Source organism: Pelodiscus sinensis, chromosome 7, assembly GCF_052426305.1.
Source record: "Pelodiscus sinensis isolate ZL-2025 chromosome 7, ASM5242630v1, whole genome shotgun sequence".
Lineage (NCBI taxonomy): Eukaryota > Metazoa > Chordata > Testudines > Trionychidae > Pelodiscus > Pelodiscus sinensis.
Genome location: NC_143058.1, coordinates 32,866,329 through 32,894,117, shown reverse-complemented (window position 1 = coordinate 32,894,117; position 27,789 = coordinate 32,866,329). Strand labels below are relative to the sequence as shown.

Here is a 27,789-nt window from a genome sequence, read left to right as displayed (position 1 = left end):
TTATCACAATGTGTACATGCGAAGGGGGCAAGAAAGGCTGCCCTGCAATCTCAGTGTTGACATTTTCTGACTGTTTTGCAAACTTAGTACTGCTGATTGGTTGAGTGCTATCAAGCTCAACTTCATCATCAGTTCACAAAGGAAGCTTTAGAAGAGGAGAATCAAGATGAGATGCTATACAGGAAAAAACCATGCAAGCTTTCCTTTCACAGCTCTACCAATGAGCAGCAATTCTGACTTGAAACACTCCTACTATTCAAATACTGTGTGCCTCGAACAAACTGGTAAATTGTGACAAATTTCATGTTGAACAACATGTCAACTAAGGAACAGGAGGAAACCTCTAATTTTACTTTCACTTTTAAGTTAAGCTGCTCAAGACTATAATTGGTTTGATAGCTCTTTTATAATGGCCTATGCCAAAAGATAATCCTCGTGGGAGGAAGAGAGCATCTGCAATTTTCTATTAAACCAGTTTGGACACACATTTGTTAAGCTGGAAACTGGTTAAGGAAAACAAGATAGTATAGTTTTAAAGTGGAACTGGGACTCTATGTCCCATAGGCCATATTAGCAGGAGTAGATTAAACATACTTTGTTGTGGGCAGGATTCGATGGGCAAAACCTGACTTGTGGTAATTTGCCAAAAAACTCTACACCTCTCATCAGTTTTTCATAAATAGAATTTCAGCAATTTGAAGGAAGGGCTTTTACCTCCAATAAAGGTTTTAGTATTTAAATTAAAGTAAAGGACAGAAAGATGTGATGACTATATCAATGGGGTTTAAGTATTGTTTTATCTGGTTTCGGCAATTTTTTTTTATTCTTTTAGTGATAAAAATTGTGTATGGATTCTATTTATATATATTAACCAACCACGTGTTTTTTTTCTTTTTGTTTTGTTTTTTATTTGTTTTTAGTAGCAAGGGGAAATCTCTCTTTCTTGCAGGATGTGCAAGAGGTAATAAGATAAAAATGCAAGACAGAGAGAGCTCCACAACTGGTACTTTTTTAAAGCTTTCTTGTAAAGTGCCCTTTGTACCTTTTTCTTCTGATCACTCCAGCGAAGTTCCTTCCCCATTATATCAATGATTCTTGGTAGGGCTTCATCTGCAGCTTGCACGTTCAAGAAGGCCAGCCGAGTGCGATGTGAAATCATATCCACTGCAGTGCACGCATACTCTCTTACCCCATATACAACCTAGGATAATAGAATTAAATAAAAAGAAAAATGTAAAATCCTGAAGTGTTTGAACTTGGGAAAAGGGCTGGATTTGTGTCAGAATGAGGCAAAAAAATAGCAGGAAGCTCTGGCAAATGGGTTGGTAAGGTGAATAAGAGCACTGGATGGGGCAGATATGGAGTGCATCTATGCACACTAGGCCATGATTTGGCTTAAGTGATTGAAGAAAATAGATTTGTATGAAATAAGCCCCCCTTTTTGCAGAAATATAAAAAGCATCTGGGATCATGCATCCAGATAGAATAATTTTTCCTGAACTGTTATTAATTGTATGTTTTACTCTGAAATAAATTTGTGTTTATACGCCAGATACAGATTCCACTCCCTCTCTTCACCCCTGAAGATTTGGGGTTATAAGGATACTTCACAGGGAAGGAGACCAATAATCACCACAAGTTATAGAGACAATAACCTTGCCATTTTCTCATACCTCAGCTTCAATATATGGAAATTCTGATACAAGGCGTTTTCCAACAATAGGCCACCTCTTTCCAGTAACTTGGGCTAATTTGGCCACCTCAAAAGCCTTGTCACCATATGTAGAAGCAAGGTGCTGAGCCACCTATAAAATGAAGAGCACATTCAGTGAACACTATTTCCTAGCACCTTCTGAAGCACAGCTGAATATATATCAGCTATTCTTGTCAGCCCTCCCATAGCCTGTAATAAATAGGCTGAGGATGGTATTAGTTTTTGATTGTGTGGGAGGAAACAACTTGCGTTGTGAATGCTTAGACCAGCACTAACGCTACTATGCATGTATCAATGTAACGGTGACTAATGATGCTTCAGCTCCTTTCTGCTACTGTGATCACATTAGAAGAATAGATTTTGTTGGGCTTGAGAAGCCAAAGACTTAGGTTGTCACACACGTTTAAAAACCGAGGGCATAGTTTGGTGATTATGCAGACACTGAAATAAAGAGTACACATGGCTTTTAAGTACTCCACTAGCAAAGAAAATTTATGACTGAATTTCTTTCTTTCTTATACAATTATTTCTGCCGTGACCAAACAGCACAGTCCTATGCCAATTTATGAGCTCATAGTACAGGCTGTGCTACCACTTTCCCCCTCCCCCCCCATAGAGTAGAACTGAGTAAAAATGTAGTTGACTCACCTCACTTTCCAGTCCATAATCTTGGACCAATCTAATGTAAAGAGTAGGACTCCAGTCCTTAGCCCCCTGCAGTAACAGGCCTACTGTCTTACATGGGCCTGCCTTTAGATTGTGAGTCTGGATGGCTGCATCAATGGTATCTTGTGCCATGGAGCGATAGGTTGTCCACTTCCCACCTGCAAGCAATTTGATTTGGTAATTAGTGGAAGTGTGTTGCACTGGCCAAACTTCACACTTAATATAGTTTCACCCTGACTAGACTTGAACTAGTAAGTTACTTATTCACTAATAACTAAATAATATCACTTGTTCCTTCAAATCTGCTGTACAAACATTCACTAACTTTGAATTAAATATACTCTGTTAGGTATAACAAAGCCAGATGAGGTACCAGGAATGGATTTCCAGTACCTGCTATAGTAACCAGGCCACTGTCACTAACAGCAACAACATGATTCCTAGATATTGACTGGGTGTCTTTAGAGCTGGGATCAGTGACAAGGGGACGAATGCCGCTCCATGCTGCCAAGACATCTCCTCTTCTCACTGTTTAGAAGCAAATAATAGCCAGAGAGAATTAGAAAATAACCTTCAGAACTGATCAGTTTCTAATTATTTTCTGATTAAAAACAAAAATTTCATTTTCTTAAAGTTACAAAGAATACAGGAGAGACAAGCAAGGACATATGTATACGCATCCTCAGTTTGCTCACATCCTATGACTTAATATAGAATTTCAATAAAATTTTACAAACACTATCTAACACAACCCCCTTAGGAGAGAAATATTGTTAGTCCTATTTTGAAGATCGGAAAACTAAAGAACAGAGAAGCTGATGTGACTTTCTCAAGGATAAGAGGGGGATTCAATATCAAAACTAGGTTACAATTCCAAGATTCCTGGCTCCCAGTCATGTGCCCAGACAATCTCAAATATGATGAAAATTAGTATATGTGAGATAACCTTGGGTTTTTACAAATTCCAGCATACTTTTTATATCATTCTAAAGCTCCCATATCATTTATTTTTACCACCCTCCTTTTATGACTACTGTTAACTGCCACAATGTACATGGCTGAATGGTATGTTTCACACTAACCTATTTTGTTGTATCATAGAAAGCTGGTCAGCAGCATCTTGTACATGAAACTGTCCACATACTAGTGCAACAAAACCATCTGATCATTCAGAGCTGAGTAACAACTGAAAACCAAAAAATGATATGGATGATGCTCCTAGTGGCTCAGCTGCTAATACGGGTAATCTACTGTGCAATATTTAGGAACATCTTAGAACTCTGACTTTTGGGTCAGCCAGGCTAATGATAGTTCAGTATCCACAGAAAGATTACCTACCACATTTGCATCTTGAGTTCACCATGAAGGCGGGGTACAAAGAGGCTGAAAATGGAAATTCAAAAGGAAAGTGGGTGAAATCTTTCCCTCCCAAGCCTATACCTGTTGTTGAAGTCTCATCCTTCCCCCATCAAAATACTTGTCCTGATGTGGGGGGTTCAATAAGAAACAAAGAGCTCCCCCCACCTTCTCCTTGTGGAATATCCAGCATGTGTGTAATGAGAGGCTGCACCTCTCCACAAAATACTTTCATGATGTATGTAGAGCTAAAAGAGGGGGATTCCATATCTCAGAAATCTCTAACCAGTTCAATGGACCTGGTGATGGTAGGTGGAGAAAAATGGTCAAGTTGTTTTGTTTTTGTTTTGTGTGGTTTTTTAGGTGCCAGGAAAACAGTAATTTTATTTTTAGAAAAGGAAAATATGTTGTTTTTCCTTGGAAACACACTTAAATCTTGGTACTCTTTTCTTATGCCTATATATTTATACCTGCCTCCGGAATTTCCACTACATGCATCTGATGAAGTGGGTCTTTGCCCATGAAAGCTTATGCTCCAATAAATCTGTTAGTCGATAAGGTGCCACAAGACTCCTCGTCACTTTTGCAGATTCAGACTAACATGGCTATCCCTCTGATACTTAAATCTTCTATTTGTGTTCTCTGCCTTGAATTACATTTTCCCCTGGACTACTTCAAAGAGTCAGAGAGCCACTGCAACACTGTTTTTTTGTTTCTTTTTAACCAGAAAAGCACAGTTACTTTCGTTAAACATTGCAATTGGCATCATCTCCTAATAAAACAGTTTTCTGAATAATATAACAGCTATTATAAAAGAACATAGTGGGCCTTTCTGAGTCCTAGATGAATTAACCCCAGCGCTATTATGTAGCTTTATTATATATTTATGTATTTATTCAGCAAGTTCACAGATGACACTAAGCTAGAGAGAGAGGTAGATATGTCGGAGGGTAGGGATAGGGTCCAGACTGACCTAGACAAATTGGAGGATTAGGCCCCAAAAGAAATCTGATGAGGTTCAACAAGGACAAGTGCAAAGTCCTGCACTTGGCGCAGAAGAATCTCAAGCACTGTTACAGGCTGGGGACCGCCTAGCTAGAAAGCAGTTTGGCAGAAAAAGACCTGGGGATTACAGTGTACGAGAAACTGGATACGAGTCAACAGTGTGCCCTTGGAGCCAAGGCGGCTAATGACATATTAGGGTGCATTAGAAAGAGCACTGCCAGCAGATCAAGGGAAGTGATTATTCACCTTTACTAGGTACTGGTGAGACCACATTTGGAGTATTGTGTCCAGTTCTGGGGCCCCATTACAGAAAGGATGTGGACACATTGGAGAAAATCCAGCAGAGGGCAACAAAAATTATTAGGGGGCTGGAGCACATGACATATGAGGAGAGGCTGAGGGATTTGGGATTATTTAGTCTAGTGAAGAGAAGGGGGAGGGGATTTGCTAGCAGCCTTTAAATACCTGAAGGGGGGTTCCAAACAGGATGGCGAGAGGCTGTTCTGTTACCACTAAGATAACAGGATGGTCATCAAGTTGCAGTGGGGGAGACCTAGGTTGGATATTAGGAAAAACTATAGTACTCGGAGGGTGGTGAAGCACTGGAATGGGTTACCTAGAGAGGTTGTGGAATCTCCATCCCTAAAGATTTTTACGTCCCAGCTTGACAAAGCCCTAACTATTATGATTCAATTGGGGTTGGTACTGCTTTGGGCAGCGGGTTGGACTCGATGACCTCCTAAAGTGTCTTCTGACCCTACGATTCTATTATTTACTTGAAAATTAAGAGGCCTTGTTATGTAGAATGTGAAAAATAAAAGAAGGTAAATAAAAGCTTGATTTCTCCATATCTTCTAAAGTACCAAGGGATCCAGCAGCTGAGTAAAATTTAATATATCCTATGACCATAATGTAAGAGCAAACAGCTGGGACCATAAACAGTACCCAGTTGTTGCTCTGAGAACAATCAGCACTATTCCACTATCCACTGCTCAGAAAAGGCTTCCAGCAGTAAAAGCCTCTCATTTTTTCCATTTAGTCTTTCAGTGGAAATCTCCATTCCATCTTTCTTGCCCCTCTTGAATGACTTTTGTCCTTCAGGTTAACATGTTAAAATTGTACATTTTGAAAAAGGAACCGATCACAATTCTACTCTTTCCATTGTGTCTCTCATTACCTGTTTTCTTTATTATGATATCAATGCATTAAAGGACCTGTTCCTACTCCCATTGTAGTCAAGAGTGAACTCCTTGGGACAAGACACTTCTTTTTCATCTTCGTGCACACGTCTCAAGCTATCACAATGAATAACCACAACCAACTGATATATCCAGATTCACTCCATCAAGTCACAAATGAACAGGCTAGCTTTAAGTCTATGTCTGCCCTGTATAGAGCAATGTCCCCAGGGCTTTCTTCCTGGAGCCTCTAATTTTTGCTTGTCACTTGAGACCCTAAACAAATCTTGACTCTTTCTTGGGTCTCAGGTCATTCTGGTAGAGGTTGATGGGAGGACTTGGGCCCACTCAATACTCTGGATCTCAACCCAGGGACGCTATAAGTAGCAATCACATGCTGCTTCCTGTAATAGTTGATACTGGTGCTATTCCACGGGCCATTTTGCAGTACAGACTTGTGCATTGAGGCTATTACTGCAAGGTACAAAATCTCCTCTCAGGGAGCATCTACCCAGCAGCACGTACAGCAAAATAAGCGATGCAATTTAAGCTACGCATATTGCATGGCTTATTTTGAAACTGCTTATTTTCTACACAGCGCTAATTTTGAAATAAATCGTTATTCCGGCATCTTTGCTAGTCCTCGTGCAATGAGGTTTACAGGAAGCCAGAATAAGAAGGCTGTTATTTCAAATGTATTTTGAAATAACAGGTGTGCTCTTAATCTGCACAGAATGCTATTTTGGGGCTAACGGATGTTATCCCAAAATAACGCTGCTATTTAGACGTACCCTCAGAGACCATGCAGTTGGTGATATTCCGTTAGGACACCTCTACACAGCAGGTCAAAACTCGAATTAAACTACGCAAATTCAGCTACATCAATTGCGTAGTTGAAGTCAAAATAGATTAACTCAGCTTTCGGTGAGATCTACACAGCAGGAAGTCAAAGGAATCATAGAATACTAGGACTGGAAAGGACCTCAAGAGATCGAGTCCAGTCCCCTGCCCTCATGGCAGGACCCAGTACTGTCTAGACCACCCCCAATAGACATTTATCTAACCTACATCTCTGGAGACATTTAAGAGGAGATTCCACAACCTACCTAGCCAATTTATTACACTGTCTAACCACCCTGACAGTTAGGAACTTTTTCCTAATGTCCAACCTAAACCTCCTTTGCTGCAGTTTTTGCTCCTTTGCTTCTTGTTCTCTCCGCAGAGGCCAGGAAGAATAATTTTTCTTCTTCCTTCTTGTCACACCCTTTTAGATACTTGAAAACTGCTATCATGTCCCCCCTCAAACTTCTCTTTTCCAAACTATAAAAAACCAATTCTTTCAGACTTCCTTCATAGATCATGTTCTCTAGACGTTTAATCATTCTTCTTGATCTTCTCTGGACCCTCTCCAATTTCTCCACATCTTTCTTGAAATGTGGTGCCCAGAACTGGACACACTACTCCAATTGAGGCCTAACCAGTGCAGAGTAAAGCGGAAGAATGACTTCTTGTGTCTTGTTCACAACACACCTATTAATGCATCCCAGAATCACGTTTGTTTTTTTTGCAACAGCGTCACACTGTTGACTCATATTTAGCTTGTGGTCCACTATAACCCATAGATTCCCTTCTGCCGTACTCCTTCCTAGACAGTTGCTTCCCATTCTGTACGTGTGAAACTGATTGTTCTTTCCTAAGTAGAGCACTTTGCATTTGTCCTTATTAAACTTCATCCTGTTTACCCCAGACCATTTCTCCAATTTGTCCAGATTATTTTGAATTATGATCCTGTCCTCCAAAGCAGTTGCAAACCCTCCCAGCTTGGTATCATCTGCAAACTTAATAAGCGTACTCTCTATGCCGATATTTAAATCATTGATGAAAATATTGAACAGAACTGGTCCCAAAACAGACCATGCAGAACCCCACTTGTTATACCTTTCCAGCAGTATTGTGAACCATTAATAACTACTCTCTGACAAAGGTTATCCAGCCAGAACACTCTTTCTTTAACTTCCCTTACTCCTCGTGAAATGAGGGTTAGAGAAGTCAGAGTAAGAAGTCCTCTAGCTCGCCATTATTTCGAAATAATGTGTAGACACGCTCTTCGTCATTTGAGAATAATGTCAATTATTCTGAAATAACACTGCTGTGTAGCTATAGCCTTAGAGAAGCGCACCTGCTTAGTTCACTGATGACCACATAAGGAATATGCACACGCATCCTGAATTTTTCCATCAGCCAGCAAAGCCATAATTTTTGTGATATGGACATTGGATCTTTTAAATTACTGTAATTAAAAGATGTTTTTGTTATGCGTGTTCTGAGTAATCCACATTATTTTTGCATAATGTATAAAATACCAAATAATTTAAAAGTTCCAAGCAGCTTAAGCTATAATGTCTTTACCAACCGGTTTAAATAGATCATATCTGTTTATACCATAACACTATTTCTTTTTAAAACCACAAATAGATGTTATAATCATTTCACTTTCTAAACAAAACATGAGAGAAGTAGAGGCTTTTTTAAAACTTAACTGTGTTGCTTATTAAATTTACAAAGGAAAAAATTGACTGATTTGCTTTACGTGGAAGCATATTGGGGTATGTTTTTAGATACTGCTTTCACATGACTGATAACTGAAAATCGATAAAAGACTATAAAGAGATCCCAAAAGAGCACTGAATAGATTTCAGAAATTGATGTTGCTCTGCCAACATGTTTAACCCGCTAAAATGAAGTGCTAATCACAGAAATAAGATACCATATTACATTTATAAACTAAAGAAACTGGGAAAAGCAGCATGTGTGACACTATAATTAAATTGTTGGAACACATCCAAGCCTGTGTAAGTTGATAACCCTGGCACTGTCTCTGGCAGCTAAAAAGCAGGTCTGCAGTGAGTTGATACGGCCAGCACAGTTGTTAATTCAAAAACAGGCAATCTATAAACATTGCTAATTGGATACGTGAAAACCAGCATGCACCTATGTGGGTTTCCTTCAAAAGCTTTAAACACTCCAGAAAACTACTTTTGTGAAACACCTTGCAAAAATTCTGTCCTATTCAATACTCTGAGCCATAGCTTAGTTCAACAAACCACCTGCCTGGCACACCACATCATTCTGATTAACTTCTGCTCAAGAGACTTGATGGTGCATTTTTTGGATAGATCATTTTTCTTAACTTGATACAAAAACAGAACTATCAATTTACCCATTCCAGGGAAGAGTAAACAAGAAAGCTAGAGTTTTCAGCCTCTGGATAGAAACCTTCCTATGTCTAACTACACAAAACTGCTACATTCCCAGCAGGCAAAATACTTTTCAGATTTACTTTAATATCTCTAATGCAAACATTTTCACAAAAATTATTTTAAAACACAGCAACAGTAAAGGGGTCAGAATGGCTAAAGGGCTTGGTAATGAGATATGAAGCTTTCAACTCTAAACCAATCTGAATGTAAACAGGTCATTTCCATTTAAGTGCCCTATATCAAATGAACCTACCTAGCAATCACTGTGCTATTTTTAAAAATGCAATTTTTTTGCTTAATCCTTCTTCCTGAACTAAAAACTGGACAATACTGAACATGTGCCTTAAAAAAAAAGGAAATATTAAGGACAAAGTGGTTAAAAATACAAACCAGAATAAAGACTTTGGAAAATTCAAGAACTTTTTCTGGAAGAAAAGTTCATTGAGGCTGATCATCAAACTCATGCTTAGATGTTGGATGTACCTTCACATGTTCCACATCTTCCACCCCATCCCTCTGATGAAAACTGACAGCATCACACAGAATCCCCCCAGCCCAAAAGGAGCACATGAGTGGCTGCGAAGCCAAAAAGTTAATGCCATTCTGGCCAAAAGGGAGCCCTCAGAGTGGATCAGTATATAAACTACCAGGGTATGCAGGATACATCTGACAAAGCAGTAACTGCATTAGCCTGAAATGTTGGTAAGGTCACATAATGTACACCAGAATACCAAAAGCATGATAAGTCAAATCACAAAAAACTTTAGTGACAGCAGAGTTTCACTATTAAAAATTGCAGACACAAAATGAAAAACAAAGCTCATTAAAAAATGAGGAGTTCTTTGGCACCTTAGAAACTAACAGATTTATTACAGCATAAGTTTTCATGGGAAAAACCAATGAAGTGGGGTTTACCCACAAAAGCTTATGCCCTAATATATCTGTTAGTTTCTAATGTGCCACAGGATTCCTCGGTGTTTTTGTAGATACGGACTAACATGGCTAGCCCCCCACTCCAAAAAAAGCTCATTATTGTTACCTTCAACATCACAACTAAGATAGTTGCGCACTTCAGTCAAAATAAAGTTAATATCTTCCTCTGTAGGTATCGGGTGATGTGTAACCTCAGTTGGAGTATCTGTAGTCCCGGCAATAGTCATCTTTTCCCATGGCAGGAAGAAAATTACTCGTCCATCACTAGTGGCTGGGTCAAGCAGCCCCATGTTATCAGGGCTGTAATAAAGAGAGCTTATTCATTTTCACGTCCTTACATCAAATAAAGTATCTACTTTAACAAAAAGCAGTAATTACTGCAATGGATTAACTAATGTTGTTCTTAGTCACACAGAACTGTAAATGTTTGTTATGGTTTTAGTCCAAGATTTTCATAAATGGCCAATAATTTGATTTCGTTGTACCTTTATTTCTTAGTCACCAACTAGTCATGTTCAAGAAACTTGATTTTCACAGTATGGTGGGGAATCACCCTCTTAAATAAACCAACAAACAAAGCTCCAGACATCTCTCAAGTTGAGTTCCCAAAAGCGCTAATGACTGTTGAAAATCTTGGCCCATAAGGTTTTTTTTTATTTAAAAAACTGAATTTTAAGAACAGCAATGTGCGAGAGATGTGGTACAAACTGGATATGTAAGGTAAGCTTTTTAAAGCAAAGAATGAATAAAGAATAAATATTATGCAACTAAGATAAGGTGAAAAAAGAAAGGGCTGGAAAAGAACCATGAAAAGAAGCTTTCAATTCTAACAAATACAAATGAGCTCCAGTGTCTGCAGGGAGAGAGATTTAATACAAAATTATTGTTTTGTCTCTTTTTATACGTTCTTTATTACTTACAATTTTAGCAGGTAGTTGATGAACATGTAAGATATTTAAAAAGTGCAAGAAAATGAACACTGTTTCCTTACAGTTACTATAAGATTTACTCTTTACATTAAGGAGTCTATGATTCATAGGAATATTTTCCTTGTAAATGTACAATCACTAATTTTATTAATTCTTGAAAAGTAAAAACACAACAGGAAAGTAACATTAAGTCTTATTTGTACTTTCAAACCAAAACTTCTAATGAGGTTATCATAGTAGCATATTACATAACTATGAGCCTAACATAATACTCTTTAGCCAGGCAGCTGCATGCAAGTTTTTGGTACTATTTTCTTTTAAAATCCACATAAAGTTGGTTTTATTTTGGTGGACTCTATATATCAAGACCCTAATTTCAAAGAAACTTCCTGACAACACTTTTTCGTTGTTGAGCATTTTGAATTATGAGCACTTATTCCTACCCCATTCCTGATTCAAAAACCAGGTGACAATGAAACCATTTTCACTCAATTCCAATTTATTTTTAATGTAAACCTTATACTAATATTTTGTTACAGAATATAATTAGCTAGGAGGTACATATACTACATCTGTATTAGTGTAGATCAGCAGTATACCTTGCTAGTGTTCATTAATCATAAGAAGACACTGAGCTGTAGTTTGAAGAAGAAAGAATACCAAGTAATAATTTGTGATGATGCCAAAATGAAGTATTTGATTATAATTTTATTGAATATATAATATATTTAATATTTTTCACATTAAAATCAAAGTCTAGGCTTACTGCTATCCCCCTTCTTCATATGTTCCTATGATTCAAATATGTTTTGTAACTGACTGATATTGCCAATATTAAGTTGGTGAACACATTTCACATATTAAAACTTTTCTGCCTTGATTTTTTATGCCTCGTGTGAATTCTTAGAAATCATGAGGATGGTGAGGTGGGATGAAATGTCAGTATTTCAAAATGTTTCGTCTTGATAGAATATCATTAAGCAGATTTTCAAAATATATGGACTTGATAAACCCAACCCACAAAAAAACCTTTCAAAGACCCTAAAAGTTGAGCAGGGTGACTCATGGAAATAGAAGTAATCCGTCAAAGTCACAGAAGGCCTACCTGATTCAAAGACTACTGAAGTCAATGGGAAGACTCTCATCTACTTCAATATGCTTTGGTTCAGGCACTAAGAGTTTCAAGTGTGAGGCACTTATACATTAAATCCATATTCATAGAATCATAGAACACTAGGAGAAGAAGGTACCTCGAAAGGTCATTGAGTCCAGCCACCTGCCCTCATGGCAGAACCAAATACTGGCTACATCATCCCTGATAGACATTTATCTAACCAACTTTTAAATATCTCCAGAGATGGAGATTCCACAACCTCCCTGGGCAATTTATTACAGTGTTTGACTACCCTGACAGTTAGGAACTTTTTCCTAATGTCCAACCTAAACTTCCCTTGCTGCAGTTTAAGCCCATTGCTTCTTGTTCTATCCTCAGAGGCCAAGATGAACAAGTTTTCTCCCTACTCCTCATGACACCCTTTTAGATACTTGAAAACTGCTATCATGTCCCCCCTCAATCTTCTCTTTTCTAAACTAAACAACCCCAATTCTTTCAGCCTTCCTTCATAGGTCATGTTCTCTAGACCTTCAATCATTCTTGTTGCTCTTCTCTGGACCCTCTCCAATTTCTCCACATCTTTCTTGAAATGTGGTGCCCAGAACTGGACACAATACTCCAACTGAGGCCTAACCAGCGCAGAGTAGAGCGTACTTTCTGTGCCAATATCTAAATTGTCGATGAAGATATTGAACAGAGCCGGTCCCAAAACAGATCCCTGCGGAACCCCACTTGTTATAACTTTCCAGCAGGATTGAGAACCATTTATAACTACTCTCTGAGTACGGTTATCCAGCCAGTTATGCACCCACCGTATAGTAACGCCATCTAAGTTGTATTTGCCTAGTTTATTGATAAGAATATCATGTGAGACCATGTCAAACACCTTATTAAAGCCTAGGTATATCGCAACCACCGCTTCTCCCTTATCAACAAGACTCGCTATCATATCAAAGAAACTATCAGATTGGTTTGACATGATTTGTTCTTTACAAATCCATGCTGGCTGTTCCCTATCACCTTGCTACCTTCCAAGTGTTTACAGATGATTTCCTTAATTACTTGCTCCATTATCTTCCCTGGCACAGAAGTTAAACTAACTGTTCTGTAGTTTCCTGGGTTGTTCTTATAATGCCCATTTATAAAAAGGGAAATATTTGCCCTTTTCCAGTCTTCTGGAATCTCTCCTGTCTCCTTTGATTTTCCAAAGATGATAGCTAGAGGCTCAGCTACCTCCTCTATCAGCTCCTTGATTATTCTAGGATGCATTTCATCAGGCCCTGGTGACTTGCAGGCATCTAACTTTTCTAGGTGATTTCTAACGAGTTCTTTATTTTATCTTCTAAACCTACTCCCTTCCCACTAGCATTCACTATGTTAGGGTACGTCTACACTACAGCGCTAGTTCGAACTAACTTAGTTCGAATTAGTTAATTCGAACTAAGCTAGTTCGAACTAGCGCATCTAGAACTAAAAACTAGTTCGAACTAGCGTTTTGCTAGTTCGAACTAGCGCGTCCACACTGATTGGACGCAGGGGGGCATTTAAGGGCAGCTGAAACCGGTTCTGGCAGGGCATCAGGTCAGCAGTTGCTTTGTGTGGCTGCTGTCTGAGGCTATCTGAGGCTCGTGCTTAAAGGGACCCCCCCTGGACAGCCGGTTCTCAGCTTTTCCTGCTTGCTTGCCAACCTCGCCGAGGGACAGCAAAGCGTCGGTCTCTGTGCCCGTCTGTGTCGGTGCTTCCCTTCGGGGGGGCCGCCGCAGGTGGCAACATGGAGCCACGGCTCGCCCTGCACCTTCTGGTGCACGTTCTGGACTTGCTGCTGCAAGCCTGCCAGCAATGGCTCGAGGCTGCCTGGCACCACCTGGGGAACGTCAGCCCCCTGCCTCTCCGCCTGGCTGCCCTAGGGGCCGTGGAGGAGCCGCGGCGGCGCCCCGGCACCGGCGTGCCCCGCCGCATCTGGCGTCTGGACACCAGCAGCGACTGGTGGGACCGCATCGTCCTGGAGCGCTGGGACGACCGACAGTGGACCCAGAACTTTAGGATGAGGAGGGACACCTTCCTGGAGCTCTGCGAGTGGCTCGCCCCTGCCCTGCAAAGAAGGGACACTCGCATGAGGCCCGCCATCCCCCTCCAGAAGCGGGTGGCCATCGCCCTCTGGAAGCTCTCCACGCCGGACAGCTACCGATCCGTCGGGAACCAGTTCGGCGTGGGGAGATCCACTGTCGGAGCAGTGCTCATGCAGGTACGGCGCTCGTCGGCCACCGAGCCGGGGGGGAGGGGGGCTGCGAGGAGGGGATGGGCCGCCCCAGGGACAAAGGGGGGGGCGGGAGGAGGCGAAAGCGCCCCGCACCGGAGGGGTCGGGCTGTCCCGGCCGTACTACACGCCGCCAGGGGGGTTGCTTCCGGGAGTGGGGCGCGGGGCACTGCCAGGGCACGCACGCTCCCAGCCACCCGGGCGCCCCACTGATTGACGCTTTGCTGTGTCTCTCTCCGCAGGTGGTCAAGGCCATCAACCGGGTGCTGCTCCGCAGGGTGGTCCGCCTCGCCAACCCGGATGCCGTCATCCGGGGATTCGGCGCCCTCGGCTTCCCCAACTGCGGGGGGGCCATCGACGGGACGCACATCCCCATCCGTGCCCCGGAACACCAGGCGTCCCGGTACGTGAACCGCAAGGGGTACTTCTCCGTCATCCTGCAGGCCGTATGTGACCACCGGGGACAGTTGACGGACATAAATGTGGGCTGGTCCGGCAAAGCACACGACGCCCGGGTGTACCGGAACTCCTCCGTGTGCCAGCGGCTGCAGGACGGGACCTTCTTCCCCGACCGCCACATCAGGGTCGGGGACGTGGACATGCCCGTCTGCCTGGTGGGGGATGCCGCCTACCCACTGCAGCCCTGGCTCATGAAGCCCTACACGGGACACCTCAATCCCTCCCGCCAGGCCTTCAATAACAGGCTGAGCAGGGCCCGCATCGTGGTGGAGGGGGCCTTCGGGCGACTGAAAGCCCGCTTTCGATGCCTCCTCACCCGTCTGGACCTGGCCGAGCACAACATCCCTCCCGTGGTGGCGGCATGTTGTGTGCTCCACAATTTGTGTGAGCGGAAGGGGGAGGCTTTCTTGCCAGCCTGGATGGCTGAGGCTGACCGCATGGCTGGACACTACGGTCAGCCCCGCACCGCCGCCGTCCGGGAAGCCCAGCGGGGGGCCATCCGGATCCGGGAAGCCCTGCGGGAGAGCTTCCAGGTGGAGGAGGAGGAGGACTGACCTCTCCCTGCATGCCCCACCGGGGCCTTCTTCCACCCTACCCCCCCCTTCCCCTTTCCCCTCCCTACCTACTGTCAAATAAAGACACCTGTTTTTCCAACAAAAACGTCTGTTTATTTCACAGAACTGGGGTGGGGGAGGGAGGAATGAAGGTGGGAGAAGGGAGGGGGAAACCTGGGACGAGGGAGCTGGAAGGGGAGGGGAGGGAAGGGAGGAAGGGAAAGGAAAGCTCAGGGGTGGGAGTCTGGGTGCCTCTCCCGTCTCGCCACACTGCGGGTCCGGGGGCGTCGGTGGGGAATGGTTGTGGAGGGGGGGGCAGAGAGGACAGGGGGTGTGGAGGAAGCAGGAGCGGAAGCAGGAGGAGCAGGAGGAGCAGGGGGAGCAAGAGGGGGAGCAAGAGGGGGAGCAGGGGGAGCAAGAGGGGGAGCAGGGGGAGCAAGAGGGGGAGCAAGAGGGGGAGCAGGGGGAGCAAGAGGGGGAGCAGGGGGAGGAGGAAATGGAAAGCGGTCTAGCAGGCTCTGGAGGTGGCCTCGCAGGGCACGGCCCTGCTCCTCCAGGGCCTCCAGACTCCTCTGGCGCAGCCTGAGGTCCTCCTGGACCCAGTGGTCCTGGAGACGGAGCTGTCGGTCCAGGAACCAGAGATGCCGCCTCTGGTAGTCCTCCTGGTTCCTGGCTGTCCTGCTTGCCCGGGCGCGGGCGGCTGCTGCAGGCGGGGTGGTGCGCCCTGCAGTCCCCGGTGCTGCAGCTGTGGTGCAAGAAGACCAGCGGTCAATTACCCCAGGGGCCCAGGTGTGTGAAACCCAGCTCCCCTCTGCAAGGCCAGGGCCCCTGCAGGATCCCCAGCTGCTGCTCCGTAGTGGGCAAGGCCCAGGCGCACGGTCCCGGGGCTCCCTCTCGCCCCAGCCCCCCGTACACATAAGGGGAACACGAGGGTACTCACAGGTGGATGCCTCCCCGGCCTCTGATGATGCAGGCGAGCGGCTCTGTGGGGTGCCTCGGGGGTCCCGGGTCCTGGGAAGGCTGGCAGCAGGCTCCTGGCTCTCAGAGCCCTCTTCCTCCTCCTCGGTGTCCAGGAGCGGTCCCTCTGCCCCGGGGTCAATCACGTCCCGGGGGGCAGGGACGGCATGAGGCCCCAGGATGCGGTCCAGGGCATGGAAGTGGGGGCAGGCCTCCGGGTCAGCCCCTGGCAGGCAGGCCCGGGAGTAGGACTGCCGCAAGTCTTTAATCTTGCAGCGCACCTGCTCCCGGCTGCGCTGGTGGCCCCTGGCGGCCAGGCTGGCAGCCATGCGTCCATAGACGGCCGCGTTCCGGTGGCTAGTGCGGAGATCGTGGACATTTGAGGCTTCCCCCCAAACCTCGATGAGGTCCACGATCTCCGCACTTGACCAGGCGGGCGCCCGCCTTTTGCGCCCCCGGGCAGGCTCCCGGGAGCCGCCAGGCTGGTCGTGGGGAGCAGTGGAGGGCTGGGAGCCCTCGGATGGCTGGCTCATAGTGTGGCAGGTGCAGGCTGTGCAGGCACGGGTGCTTGCAGCCTTGCAACTGGCAGAAAGTGAGTAGCCAGCCCGTGGCCCTTTAAGGGCTCCGGGGCCGGGAGGGGGGCAATAGAGTTTCCCTGGTGTTGGCCAGAGTGGCCACCAGGGAAACCTGGGAAGCCTTAGCCTCCCACTAGTTCGAACTAAAGGGCTACACAGCCCTTAGTTCGAACTAGCTAGTTCGAACTAGGCGTTAGTCCTCGTAAAATGAGGTTTACCTAGTTCGAACTAAGCGCTCCGTTAGTTCGAATTAAGTTCGAACTAACGGAGCGCTAGTGTAGCGCATAGGAAAGTTAGTTCGAACTAACGTCCGTTAGTTCGAACTAACTTTCTAGTGTAGACATACCCTTAGGCATTCCTTCAGACTTCTCAGTGAAGATCAAAACATAGAAGTCATTAAGCATCTCTGCCATTTCCAATTCAATCACTACTAATAATCAGTCACTACCAAAAGTCAAAACCAAGCTTTTGTTTAGACTCTAGAGTTTACATAAAATATACAGCTAATGCCAGAAGCAGAAAATATTTACTGAATTCCAGTGCAAAGCCTAGTTTCATTTCAGGATTCATAGAAAAGCTTAGATATACTTCTCATATTCATATTTTTCATTATTTCATGCTAGTATCAGTGTACTGATAAAAATAGGTAAAAATGAAAAGCTCTGTGTGTACAGATTTTCAATCCACTTACTGTTTCCTGGTATCCAATTTTTTACCTAGATGATCTTTATCATTTGAAAATCAGAATATTTAGGGTCAAAAAGATTTCTATGGTATCTGACCAGAAGTAAAAAAATTTAAAATTAAGCGCAAGATTCTCTTGAAAAAATCACCCTGCCCTTTTCATTCATTTTTATTAAAAGGACAAAAGAAAGCTGGACTTCCATTAACATTCCTTTTGTCCCATGAAGCAACAGCCATCTGTAGGCTAAAATATTTCTAGTGCTTACTGGGAGACTTTGCAATCTGCAGCTACTTTTACATACAAATGGATCCAGGCTCTACATAAAATATGTCCACACCTATCTGCATAACCCCATTAAGCATTTGGATGTCTTACTCTTCAGCTAATTACTCTAGTTTGGTTATGGGACATTCAGAAATAAAACCTTTTTGCTAAACCTGTTGGCTGTGTCTACACTGGCATGAATTTCCGGAAATGCTTAAAACTGAATACTATTCCGTTTTCAGTTTTTCCAGAAAAGGAGCGTCTACCTTGGCAGCCTGCTTTTCCGGAAAAGCCCTTTTTCCAGAAAAGCGTCTGTGGCCAATGTAGACGCGCTTTTCCGGAAAAGAGCCCCGATCGCCATTTTCGCGATCTGGACTTTTTTCCGGAAAAGACTACTGGGCTGTCTACACTGGCCCTTTTCCGGAACAGTGTTCCGGAATAAGGACTTATGCCCGAGCGGGAGCAGAATAGTTTTTCCGGGATAGCGGCTGATTTTGTACAGTAGAGCATCGTTGCTTTTCCGGAAATTCAAGGACCAGTGTAGACAGCTCGCAGCTTATTCCAGAAAAGCGGCTGATTTTCCGGAATAAGTGGCCCAGTGTAGACACAGCCATTGTGTGATGTGACCTTCTATTGTTTGTGTATCTGCCTTGTACAATTACGCTTTCTCTTCCCTTAATTGTTATGAAAGCCTTTTTTAAATGTTCATATTAAAGATGAAGAGAATTGTTCACAGAAAGCTATTTTTTTCTACAAATATTGCAAGAAAGTATGGCAGATGTAAAAGATAAGCCAGTTAAGCAGAGCTGAGTTAGTATTGGTCCAGTAATAGAAAACTGATGTATTATAAAAGCTATCTTAGTGACTTAATTAGTTCATCTCATTCACCCTATCTTTCTTCCACTACTACATCTGTCAATCAGTAAGGTGACCCATTTCTCTTCATTCTTTTACTTCTGATAATCACATTTCTGTAGATATCTGGACTTGTATTCATATGATGGAATACATTTATTGCCTGCCGTCACAAAAATTCTCAATAGATATCTATTTTTGGTAAATTTCAATAACAGAGGGCCACATTTTCAGTCAGCAGCCTCCACTCATCCATCCAAACTGGGCCCACAAAGGTTAATGAGCTTTGTTGGTGTGAATGCTAGCACCAGTGTGTGAACATGTGTAAGATTATTTGAAGGGCAAATTACATAGAAACTGAAGCAGGTGTTTGCACAGGGACAATCTGGAGTATCTTCACAGGGAGGCAGCATGCAACCTTAGAAGAATACATTTGGAAAAGTACAGTTTAATAGGAGTGAGCCAATATGGATCTACGAAAGGTAAGTCATGTCAGGGAAAGGATTAATTTTTAAAATGAAAAAACATATTGATTTAGAGACCAGGGAACCTAAAGATTGAATACACTGCATCATAATATTCAGAAAACCTTCAAAAAAGTTTCAGGTGACTAATTAATGAATAAAGTTTGCAAATGTGGTTTGGGAAATAGATTTTTAAGATGGTTAAAGAAAAGATTAGAAACAAGGTAACTAGCACAGAATTTGGGTTACTACATGCAAATCCTCTGTGAAAACTGGGACCAATACCCTTTAAAAATCTAAATTCATGGATTAGATCATTGCATTTGCAGATGATAGTAACATATTCAAGGAAGACTGAGGACCCAAAAAGGATACCATATATGGTGATAAACAATAGAGTACAAGACTGAAGAATGGCAGAACAAAATGGTAAAGGTGAATGAGGCTGGCACAGTATAAATAATGGCAGAAAGACTTCATTTGTCCCATCATTGCTGATGAACAGAAACAGAAGAAAATGAAAAGTAACACCATGGAATGTGTTTCTTAAAACAATTCATAATGCCACCATCTCCTACTACAGATTCCCCCAAGACTACCATTCCTACAAAAACGCAGTCAGATGGTGGTTAGATTGAGGGGCGCTTTGAAAACAGTTTGTATTTATTGTTGAAATACTGCATGTATTCTATCCCACACCAACACTTTTGATATGTCGCTTGCCTTCTCCAATATTACTCTCTTCAGCGCAGCAACTGTGATTTTCTATATGAGTGAATATAGTATTTGGCAGTCTGTGATTGGATCTTCCTGGCGCAGGAGACCTGCAGAAACCTGACCGGTCTGGAACCAGGAATTTTGCCAGACCAAGGGAGGTTAATGCCAGCCCCTCTGCTGTCTGCCTCTGGGCTCCACTGCTGGGGAGAGGGGGCACACTGCTCCCTTCCATTCTCTAAGCTCCCCTCCCAGCCCCACTGATTCCCGGTCCCTGGTTGGCCCCCATTCTCCTTGCCATAAGCCCTGGACAGGCTCTGCTCCCAACCTCCAGGGCTCTCTGGCTAAGCAGAATCACTTGTCTCACTGCCACAGTTTTTCTCTGTGAGTGCTCCAACCCCAGAGCACCCACAGGGACCCCATGGATGTTGCCACACCACATAGTCCCGGACTAGAGATGTTGAAACTGTACAAACAAAAGAATGCACAAGTTGTACAGGAAAATCTTGATTAAGCAAATGGGCAAAGAGGTGGTATACACAATTTAACATGTAAGCATAAAATTACGTACTTCGATACAATATGCAAAAATTATGTACGATTTAAATAGCACTAGCCTTACAACAGAGTGTGAAATGGCTCTGGGTACCTCAATGAAAATAATATTTAGATACCTGATCCACTATGTAGCTGAAGTAAAAAAAAAACAATTAAGATATTTCCTTGTATCAACAAGGGCCTCTAAATCTAAGAGGGACAATTGTGAATATCTAGTCTGATCCCTAGGGTTGCCAGATAGTTTCAGAAAAAATACCAAACAACAAAAAAATAAAAATAAAAACACACCAGGAAAAAGTTAGTTGGGTGGGGTGGGGAGGCGGGGGATGGGACCCAGGGAGTTGTTAAGCAAGAAAAAAAAAACCCAAATACCGGGGCCCTTTTAAAAACCGCGTTATGAGGGCTTTTTGGCCATTTGCCATCTTGCCTCCCTGCACCGGACCAGACAGCTCCCTGCAGAACCCAGTAAGCACTTGGGTTGCCAGGCTGCTTCCGTATTGAGCCGGTCAGCCCAGGATTTTCGCCTCCTGGCCAGGAAAAAAAAAATCAGAAAGTACCGGACATTTTAAGTGTCCGGTATTTTCTGAATTTTTTTTTTTTTACCAGACAGGAGGAGAAAATACTGGACTATACGATGCAATACTGGACACCCGGCAACCCTACTGATCCCCTGCACAACACAGGGAATAGAATTTGCCCAAAAAAACATTTGTGGAGCAGATCATCATTCAATTATTGGAACGTATTGCTGAATTTTAGACACTTTATGCAGAGAACAAGAGAGTTAAGTTGCAGAGTGAACAATATATGGAGCAGATCCTAACTGGAATAGAGGGACTTTCATATGAAGAAAAACAACACAAAATTGGTTGTTTAGTCTTAAGAGAAGACCACTAAAATATGAAAAAGTTAAACAATTTAAACGTATCAAAATTAAGTCTAGTGACTGAGGTCACAGGACAAACCAGAATTGTTTATTCTCACTAGCTCTAGAGGGATTAAGTTTCATATCAAGAGACAATACATGTGATAATTTAAGAAGATGGTATATTGTAGGTAGCGTGGAATGAACAGATAAATGAAACAGACTTCCAGTTGAAGTAGTGGAGTAAAATAGCATAAGTGCAATTAAAAAAAAGAGGATGACGATACAAATTAATACATTTAGTGGTAGTGTGGTTGAATATTTGGTCATTTTAAAATGGTATTATGTGGGAGATCGGAGTAACTATAAATGGCCGTTTAGAGGACATCTGTGACTAGAAAAGAAAATAACTTAAATTTGTAAAAGAGCTTAAAAATTTGTAAAGAAAACAGTTCCAGACAGAAGGTGTCCATGGCCCACACAACAGACGTAATTTAAATCCTGTCTCCTTCTCCACAGACAATACCAGCAGGAAAAACAGTGACACTTACGTATGATACACTTACATAAGGGAGAGCGTGAGAGAGACGTACTGTAGCTACTTGTGTAAGGACACATGTACTAAGAATAGAATATGAGAGGAGGAATGCATGGCTATTAATGAAAAGTATCAAAAAGTAGTAAACCGCTAGGAAGTAAGGTTAGCTTAATATAATGTTAATAAAATGCAATTATCTACATTTAATCATAAAAGGCCTTTACCTGAAGCAATAATTTGTGCAAGACAACACCAACATTTTATAAAAGGAGCTTACCAATAAGGAAAGTGGTTACAATGAAGAGACATAACTTCTCCATTAAGCAGCATTCAGTTGGCACTCAAGAGACTTGCTGCTTAATTAAATATTATGAATATTTTTCTGTTAAGGGAACTGTTCATTGTCTTCTTAAAATGAAACGAGTGTAGATTTAACTCATCAGTGGCATCGTGGGTATGTGTGACCAGACATTATTTTATAAAAAAAAAAGAAAAAGAAAAAAAAAAGAAATGCCCACACATTGACACACACTGAGAAACAGGGTTGAATAAAGGAACTATAAATTTAACAGATTCATACCACTTGGTTTCTTATGTAAAACAGACTGAATCCTTGATGCATATCAAATCGTTTTCTGTTGCAGAGTGGACTGAACACAAAACTTTAAAAAACTGAATGTTAAATAAACATCTGCTCCCAGGCCCTCTTCTCAAAGAGCAAGGCAGGCAAGTGACTTCATACCTGCCTTATATAGAATTAGAAAACATCCTTTTTTACACTTACACAGAGAAAACAAAGAGGATCTTGTAATTACTGCACACAACTTGGAATAAGGAGATCTGGGCTCTAATCCTGAATCTGTCATGAAATGTGTGTGTCAACTTTACAACATCTAACTCAAGTGGTTGACAGTGTTCAGATGGAAGGCAACACAGAAATGCACAATATTAAACTCATCCAGGCACTTACCTGATTAACGAGCAGATGAATTTCTATAATAATGTGGATTATTTCAGATATGTGAGAAGTATGAGCCTCATTTTATATACTATCACGTAATTCAAATGAGCAGTAGAACTGAGCCTTGCTAAGTACTATGGTAGCAAAGGAACTAGGAGTGTTTGGAAGAATATTCATTGGTACCAAATACTTAGATCTCAGTTCCAATATTTTTCTAGATGGTTCCAGGATTCATTGAACTGAGGCAGCAATCCCAGGAGTGGAGGGAATTCTCAATGCAAATAAAAATAGCTCAATATTTTGGGACTGATGTTCACAAGCAGCAGCAGCAAAATCCATAAGTTAATTAGGAGTATAGGTAGAGGGGAACCTGGATACACAGGAGCTTGTTGGGAAGTTCTGGGTATAATGATAATAGCGGGGGATCCAAGTAAAGGTGTTTGAGGCTCAGTGGTAGGATGGGTTTAGGTGCAGGGTTTCAGATGCTGAGGGACGGAAGGTCGGTGGGGTGGGGATCTGGGTGCAGGTGGCTCAGTGGGAGGGTTCCTCCTTGGGGGATGGGATAGTGTAGGTATGAGGGGCTCTGGATGCATGGGCATTGGCAGACGGGGGAACAGCTTCCTGTACAAGGACCCCCTTTGCTGGAACTGAGGCATGATGGGTGCAAGAAGCAAGAGGTGGGGGTGGGAAGTTTGATGAGCTTCCTGTACCCAGGAGAGAAGTCTGGGGGTGGTTTAACCCAGCGATGCAGGGGAAGAGGAGGTCCTGTCCTCCTCAGCCCAGCTGGGACTAGCAGCAGAACCTGGCACAGGGCATGGGCGATCAGCCACGTCTTCCCTCATCTTGCCCCCTTCCCCACAGAGATTTACCTCTCTGATGGCTGCCCTGAGCACCTTAAACATAATGGTGGGGAGGGCTTCATGACTGCTCTTGTGGCTTCTCTGTCAGAAAATCATTTTTCTGCAGGGAAGCAAAAAAAATCTGCAGTGGACAAAGTCTGTACATGCACAGCAGTGCAGAATTCCCCTATAGAAGTCACAAATAAACAATGAGGTTAATTAGCTTAATTTACATTAAGAAGTTTTATATATCTACCCCCTAAAGTCTCAGTGAAGTCAACCTAGAAGTCACTTATAAAGAAAGCCCCACTCCCAACACAAACCTGCAGTCAATACTTCAACTTCAGTAAGTGTGCAAGCCTTGATTAAGAAGTATAACATTTGATTGGTTTTGTGTAAGACAAAATTGTTTTCTTAAGAGGCTCAGTGCCAAAATCCCTGCTTTATAAAGCAAAGCGTGCATTCAAGCAGTACCATAAAAACTGCAAATGTATCTTTACCACCTTACTCATTATAGACACAAATAGAGATGGATACAAATGGGCTAGGCTTTGAATATCATTACCTGTAATAACCAGGCATCACAATATGCACGCCTGCACTTGGCTGACAGATGTTTGATACTTCCTGATCATCCATTTTGCGTATAGAGTCTGTGAAAGGTCCTGTAGCATTGATAACACATTTGGCTTTGACATCAAATTCCTGCCCTGTGAAAGAAAACATCATCAGTCACATACCCCATTTGTTTTCCTGCTCACTGACGCTCTGGATTATTAATTTATCTATGAACTTAACCTATTGTAAAGTATGTTGTGTCACTGTAGAGGACCCAAACAGTTGTAATTATTAAAGAGTTAAATATTTCTCTTTTCTACCTTATATCAGATATGAAACAAAGAATAATACCCATCAAAAAAAGCTTTTACAAATAAAATTGAGCATGCTGACTTTTCCCCCCCCTCCATTTTTGTTTTGTCAATAAAAGTATCTAAGAACAGATCATTAAAAAACTGGTGATAATTGTGGTTCAAACCCTGAATTTCGTAACAGGCATTATTACTGTACTATATATGGCATTTTACAATGTCAGCTTTGTTTGACAAAAGGCTTTGGGTGTAAAAGCCTAGTCTACCATGGCAAAGCATAAGGATTTAGACGGAAACCTGACAGAAGTTAAAGATGATTGACATCAATGGCATGACACTGCACTTTGGAAATAACCCACCTTTACCAATTAATAGATATTTCCATATCTTAAACATCCACATATTTTTAAAATACATTATTGTGTTTCTTTAATGAACACATTTTGTATTTTCTAAATAGCTGTGTTTTATTCTATTAATCAAAACCTGATAAAATTGATTAATTTCCCCTGTAGATTTTACCCAATGAACAACGTGCTGCAGAATAAGAATCCTTTAAGTATTACCTCTATATATTAAAATATGGCTTAAGTTAGCAACACAGAACCAATAGAAGTCGTTAGGTAAAGTTAGGCCTGACTATAAATATCTCCTATACAGGGCCGGACCAAGCCATTCTGGTGCCCCAGGCAGAGAGTTTAATTGCGCCCTGGGTTTGGGAAGGGCACATGCGCGTCCCCGGCCCCGCCCCTGCCCGGCACATGGGGAAGGGCGTCGCTGCCAGCTCCGCACAGGACGCATGTGCCCAGCCCGGCTACCGCTGCTGGCACGCTGCCCGGGGCGGGCCGAGCCTGGCCGTGCAGAGCTCCACGGCCGCGGGGGGGGGGGGAGAATGCGCTGCTGGCCGGCGCTGCGGGGATTAAACGTGGCCCCCGCCCCAGGCGGCAGCTGCAGGGTGGCTGCTGGGAGCTGCTGTAGCCCGCGATCTCGGAGCCGGGCACACAGCGCTTGATGGCAGCTATAAAGGGTGCCACATGCCCCTTACGGATGCCATCAGGCGCCCCCCATAGTTGCGCCCCGGGCAGCATCCCGGCTAGCCCATGCCTTAATCTGGCCCTGCTCTTAGATTGCAATCCTCATACCTGTTAGAACATCTCTGCATCGTGCACCACAGACACGCTCCTTCCCGCTCTTTGGATCGGTCTTCTTCAGCAAGTGCACCACTTCAGTGTAATTGGCTGTGGCAGCACCATACCTGGCAGCAGTGAGGGCAATGGCAAGGTTCATTCGTGCATCGTTGTGCTGTCCTGCAGCAGGGGACAGAATCAAAGGAAGGACATGAGTCACCTCAAGCCACTGACTTGTGGTATGGAAGTGTGTCAGAACCGATCTGTCACATCTGTCCCTGTCACATTGCATATACATGATGGCTGGTCAGGTCTAACAAGAATTATTTAAAGATACATTGTCTCTTCTAGGTCAGAGCATTAACCTGCTATTTTAACAGCAGAAAATGCAACTTTGTTTAGCACATGGGCATTTATAACATCCGAGATTATTGTCCAACTAATGATTTCTATGCCATACGTGTTATAAAACAAAATTAGCATTCATTTATCCCAAACTTAGGTACAGACAAGACATTTTTGTAAGGCATCTTGTAATTCTGATACTGCAGCAATACAGCATCTTCAGAATGTTTACTCTTGACAGCCCCAGTGGTATTAATTAACAATTTCTATTAGCACAGGCATTACATGACATTCAGAAACCAAGAAATGATCTTTCTGAGATTCCTGCACTAAGCCATCAGTTTTCCATGCACAGATATTTATTTTATGTACATTTCCAGTTTGAAACGAATAATGTTCAGCATAACAAGCATCAAAAAGAAACAGGCAGAGCAAGATTAAACTAATGAATGGCTTTTAACATATATCATTAAAGATTTATGACTGAAAATCTCTTGTTATAAAGAACCAAAAAGGGGAGTGAGGGGGCACTGAGGGGAAGATGATTAATTACTTTAAAATAGTAGCATCACCTGAGACTTTTTTCTATTTATTATTGCCACTGAAGTTAAAATCCTGGATGTTCCCTGGGAAGAATTACTCTACATTGCAGGGGCAGGCTCTGTGTGCCCTGAATAATTAATTTACAAAGGGCTAGACTTATTGGGGTATGGTTCATTTCCACATGTTGGGATCAGTTCTATCAAGATAATACTGACAAAGGGGTGAATTTGTAATGGATATTGTTGTTGATTTATGTTGCCAGCATACCAAACATTTAGTATAAATGGTTTATGTAAAGTTCAGTCCTTCTGATTCTGCCTGTGCAGTTCTGAACCACCTTGCAAATAATCTGTTCCAAGCTAAAAGGGCAAAGTTATAAAGTAGGATCAATGGCTTTGAGAGCTGTGCTTCCCCTCCCCCAAACTTCTTATTCTAACATAGCTGACACGGTACAGTGCAATCCGTCCTAAACTTAAAAAAATATATATCAAATGTTATGTTGATTGTATGAACAGTAAAAGGGTAAAATGACAACTGCTCTGTTTTAAATAATAAATAATAATAATAATTCAGTTGAAGTAATGAAATTAATGCCCAAGAAGTACTGGGTTTAAGATGAGCTAAACAATTGAACCAGATATCAGGAGATGTTAGGAGCTCTTTATAATTGAAACTACTCAAAGCTAGACAACTATCAGAGATGGGGGAGGAATAATTAAACCCTAACATAATGCAGGGGGATAGGTCAAATGTTCCACTGGAGACTAATGCAACCTCCACCTGGTGACATCCTGGAATGCTCAGTAATGCAAATATTGGGCTTCTAAACTGTAAGCATCCTCTATGGATTATCAGTCTCCTGCCTTACAGCAATAGTTCCAATGCCATGCCAGGAAAATAGCAAGAGGAAAGATATTTAAAAGGTAATTGCATGGCAAAGGCTTTCAACTCTTCTGGAGACATTCCACTTTACTCTGGTGCTTTGCTCCAGATGCCATAAAACAGTCCTGATTCATTCAAGCCTCTTCAAACAGAAAATATGAAGGGCCTTCTAGACTGCCTGAGATCTAGAAGGTTATAGATATTGGCTCTGCAGGCATGCTTGGCTCTTGGCACGCCTATCTAGCAGAAAGGTCAGCTTGTAACAGAAGACAAAACAAAACAAAACAAAAAGAACAAACCCAGCGCTGCCGACAAAAACTGCA

The 27,789-nt window shown here is 42.7% G+C and overlaps 1 protein-coding gene across 4 annotated transcripts in view; it reads right to left on the bottom strand.

Annotated features, from left to right (window-relative positions):
• GPD2 (glycerol-3-phosphate dehydrogenase 2) overlaps positions 1-27,789 on the bottom strand; it is a 135,398-nt gene that overhangs the window by 13,297 nt on the left and 94,312 nt on the right. For all 4 annotated transcript variants that reach the window (XM_075933429.2, XM_075933427.2, XM_006125658.5 and 1 more), the window contains 7 exons: positions 25,712-25,876; positions 24,266-24,410; positions 10,219-10,412; positions 2,774-2,908; positions 2,363-2,538; positions 1,674-1,805; positions 1,043-1,201 (listed from right to left, as the gene is read on the bottom strand). In XM_075933429.2, coding sequence (XP_075789544.2) covers positions 1,043-1,201; positions 1,674-1,805; positions 2,363-2,538; positions 2,774-2,908; positions 10,219-10,412; positions 24,266-24,410; positions 25,712-25,876 — 1,106 coding nt within the window. The remainder of the gene's footprint in view (positions 1-1,042; positions 1,202-1,673; positions 1,806-2,362; positions 2,539-2,773; positions 2,909-10,218; positions 10,413-24,265; positions 24,411-25,711; positions 25,877-27,789) is intronic.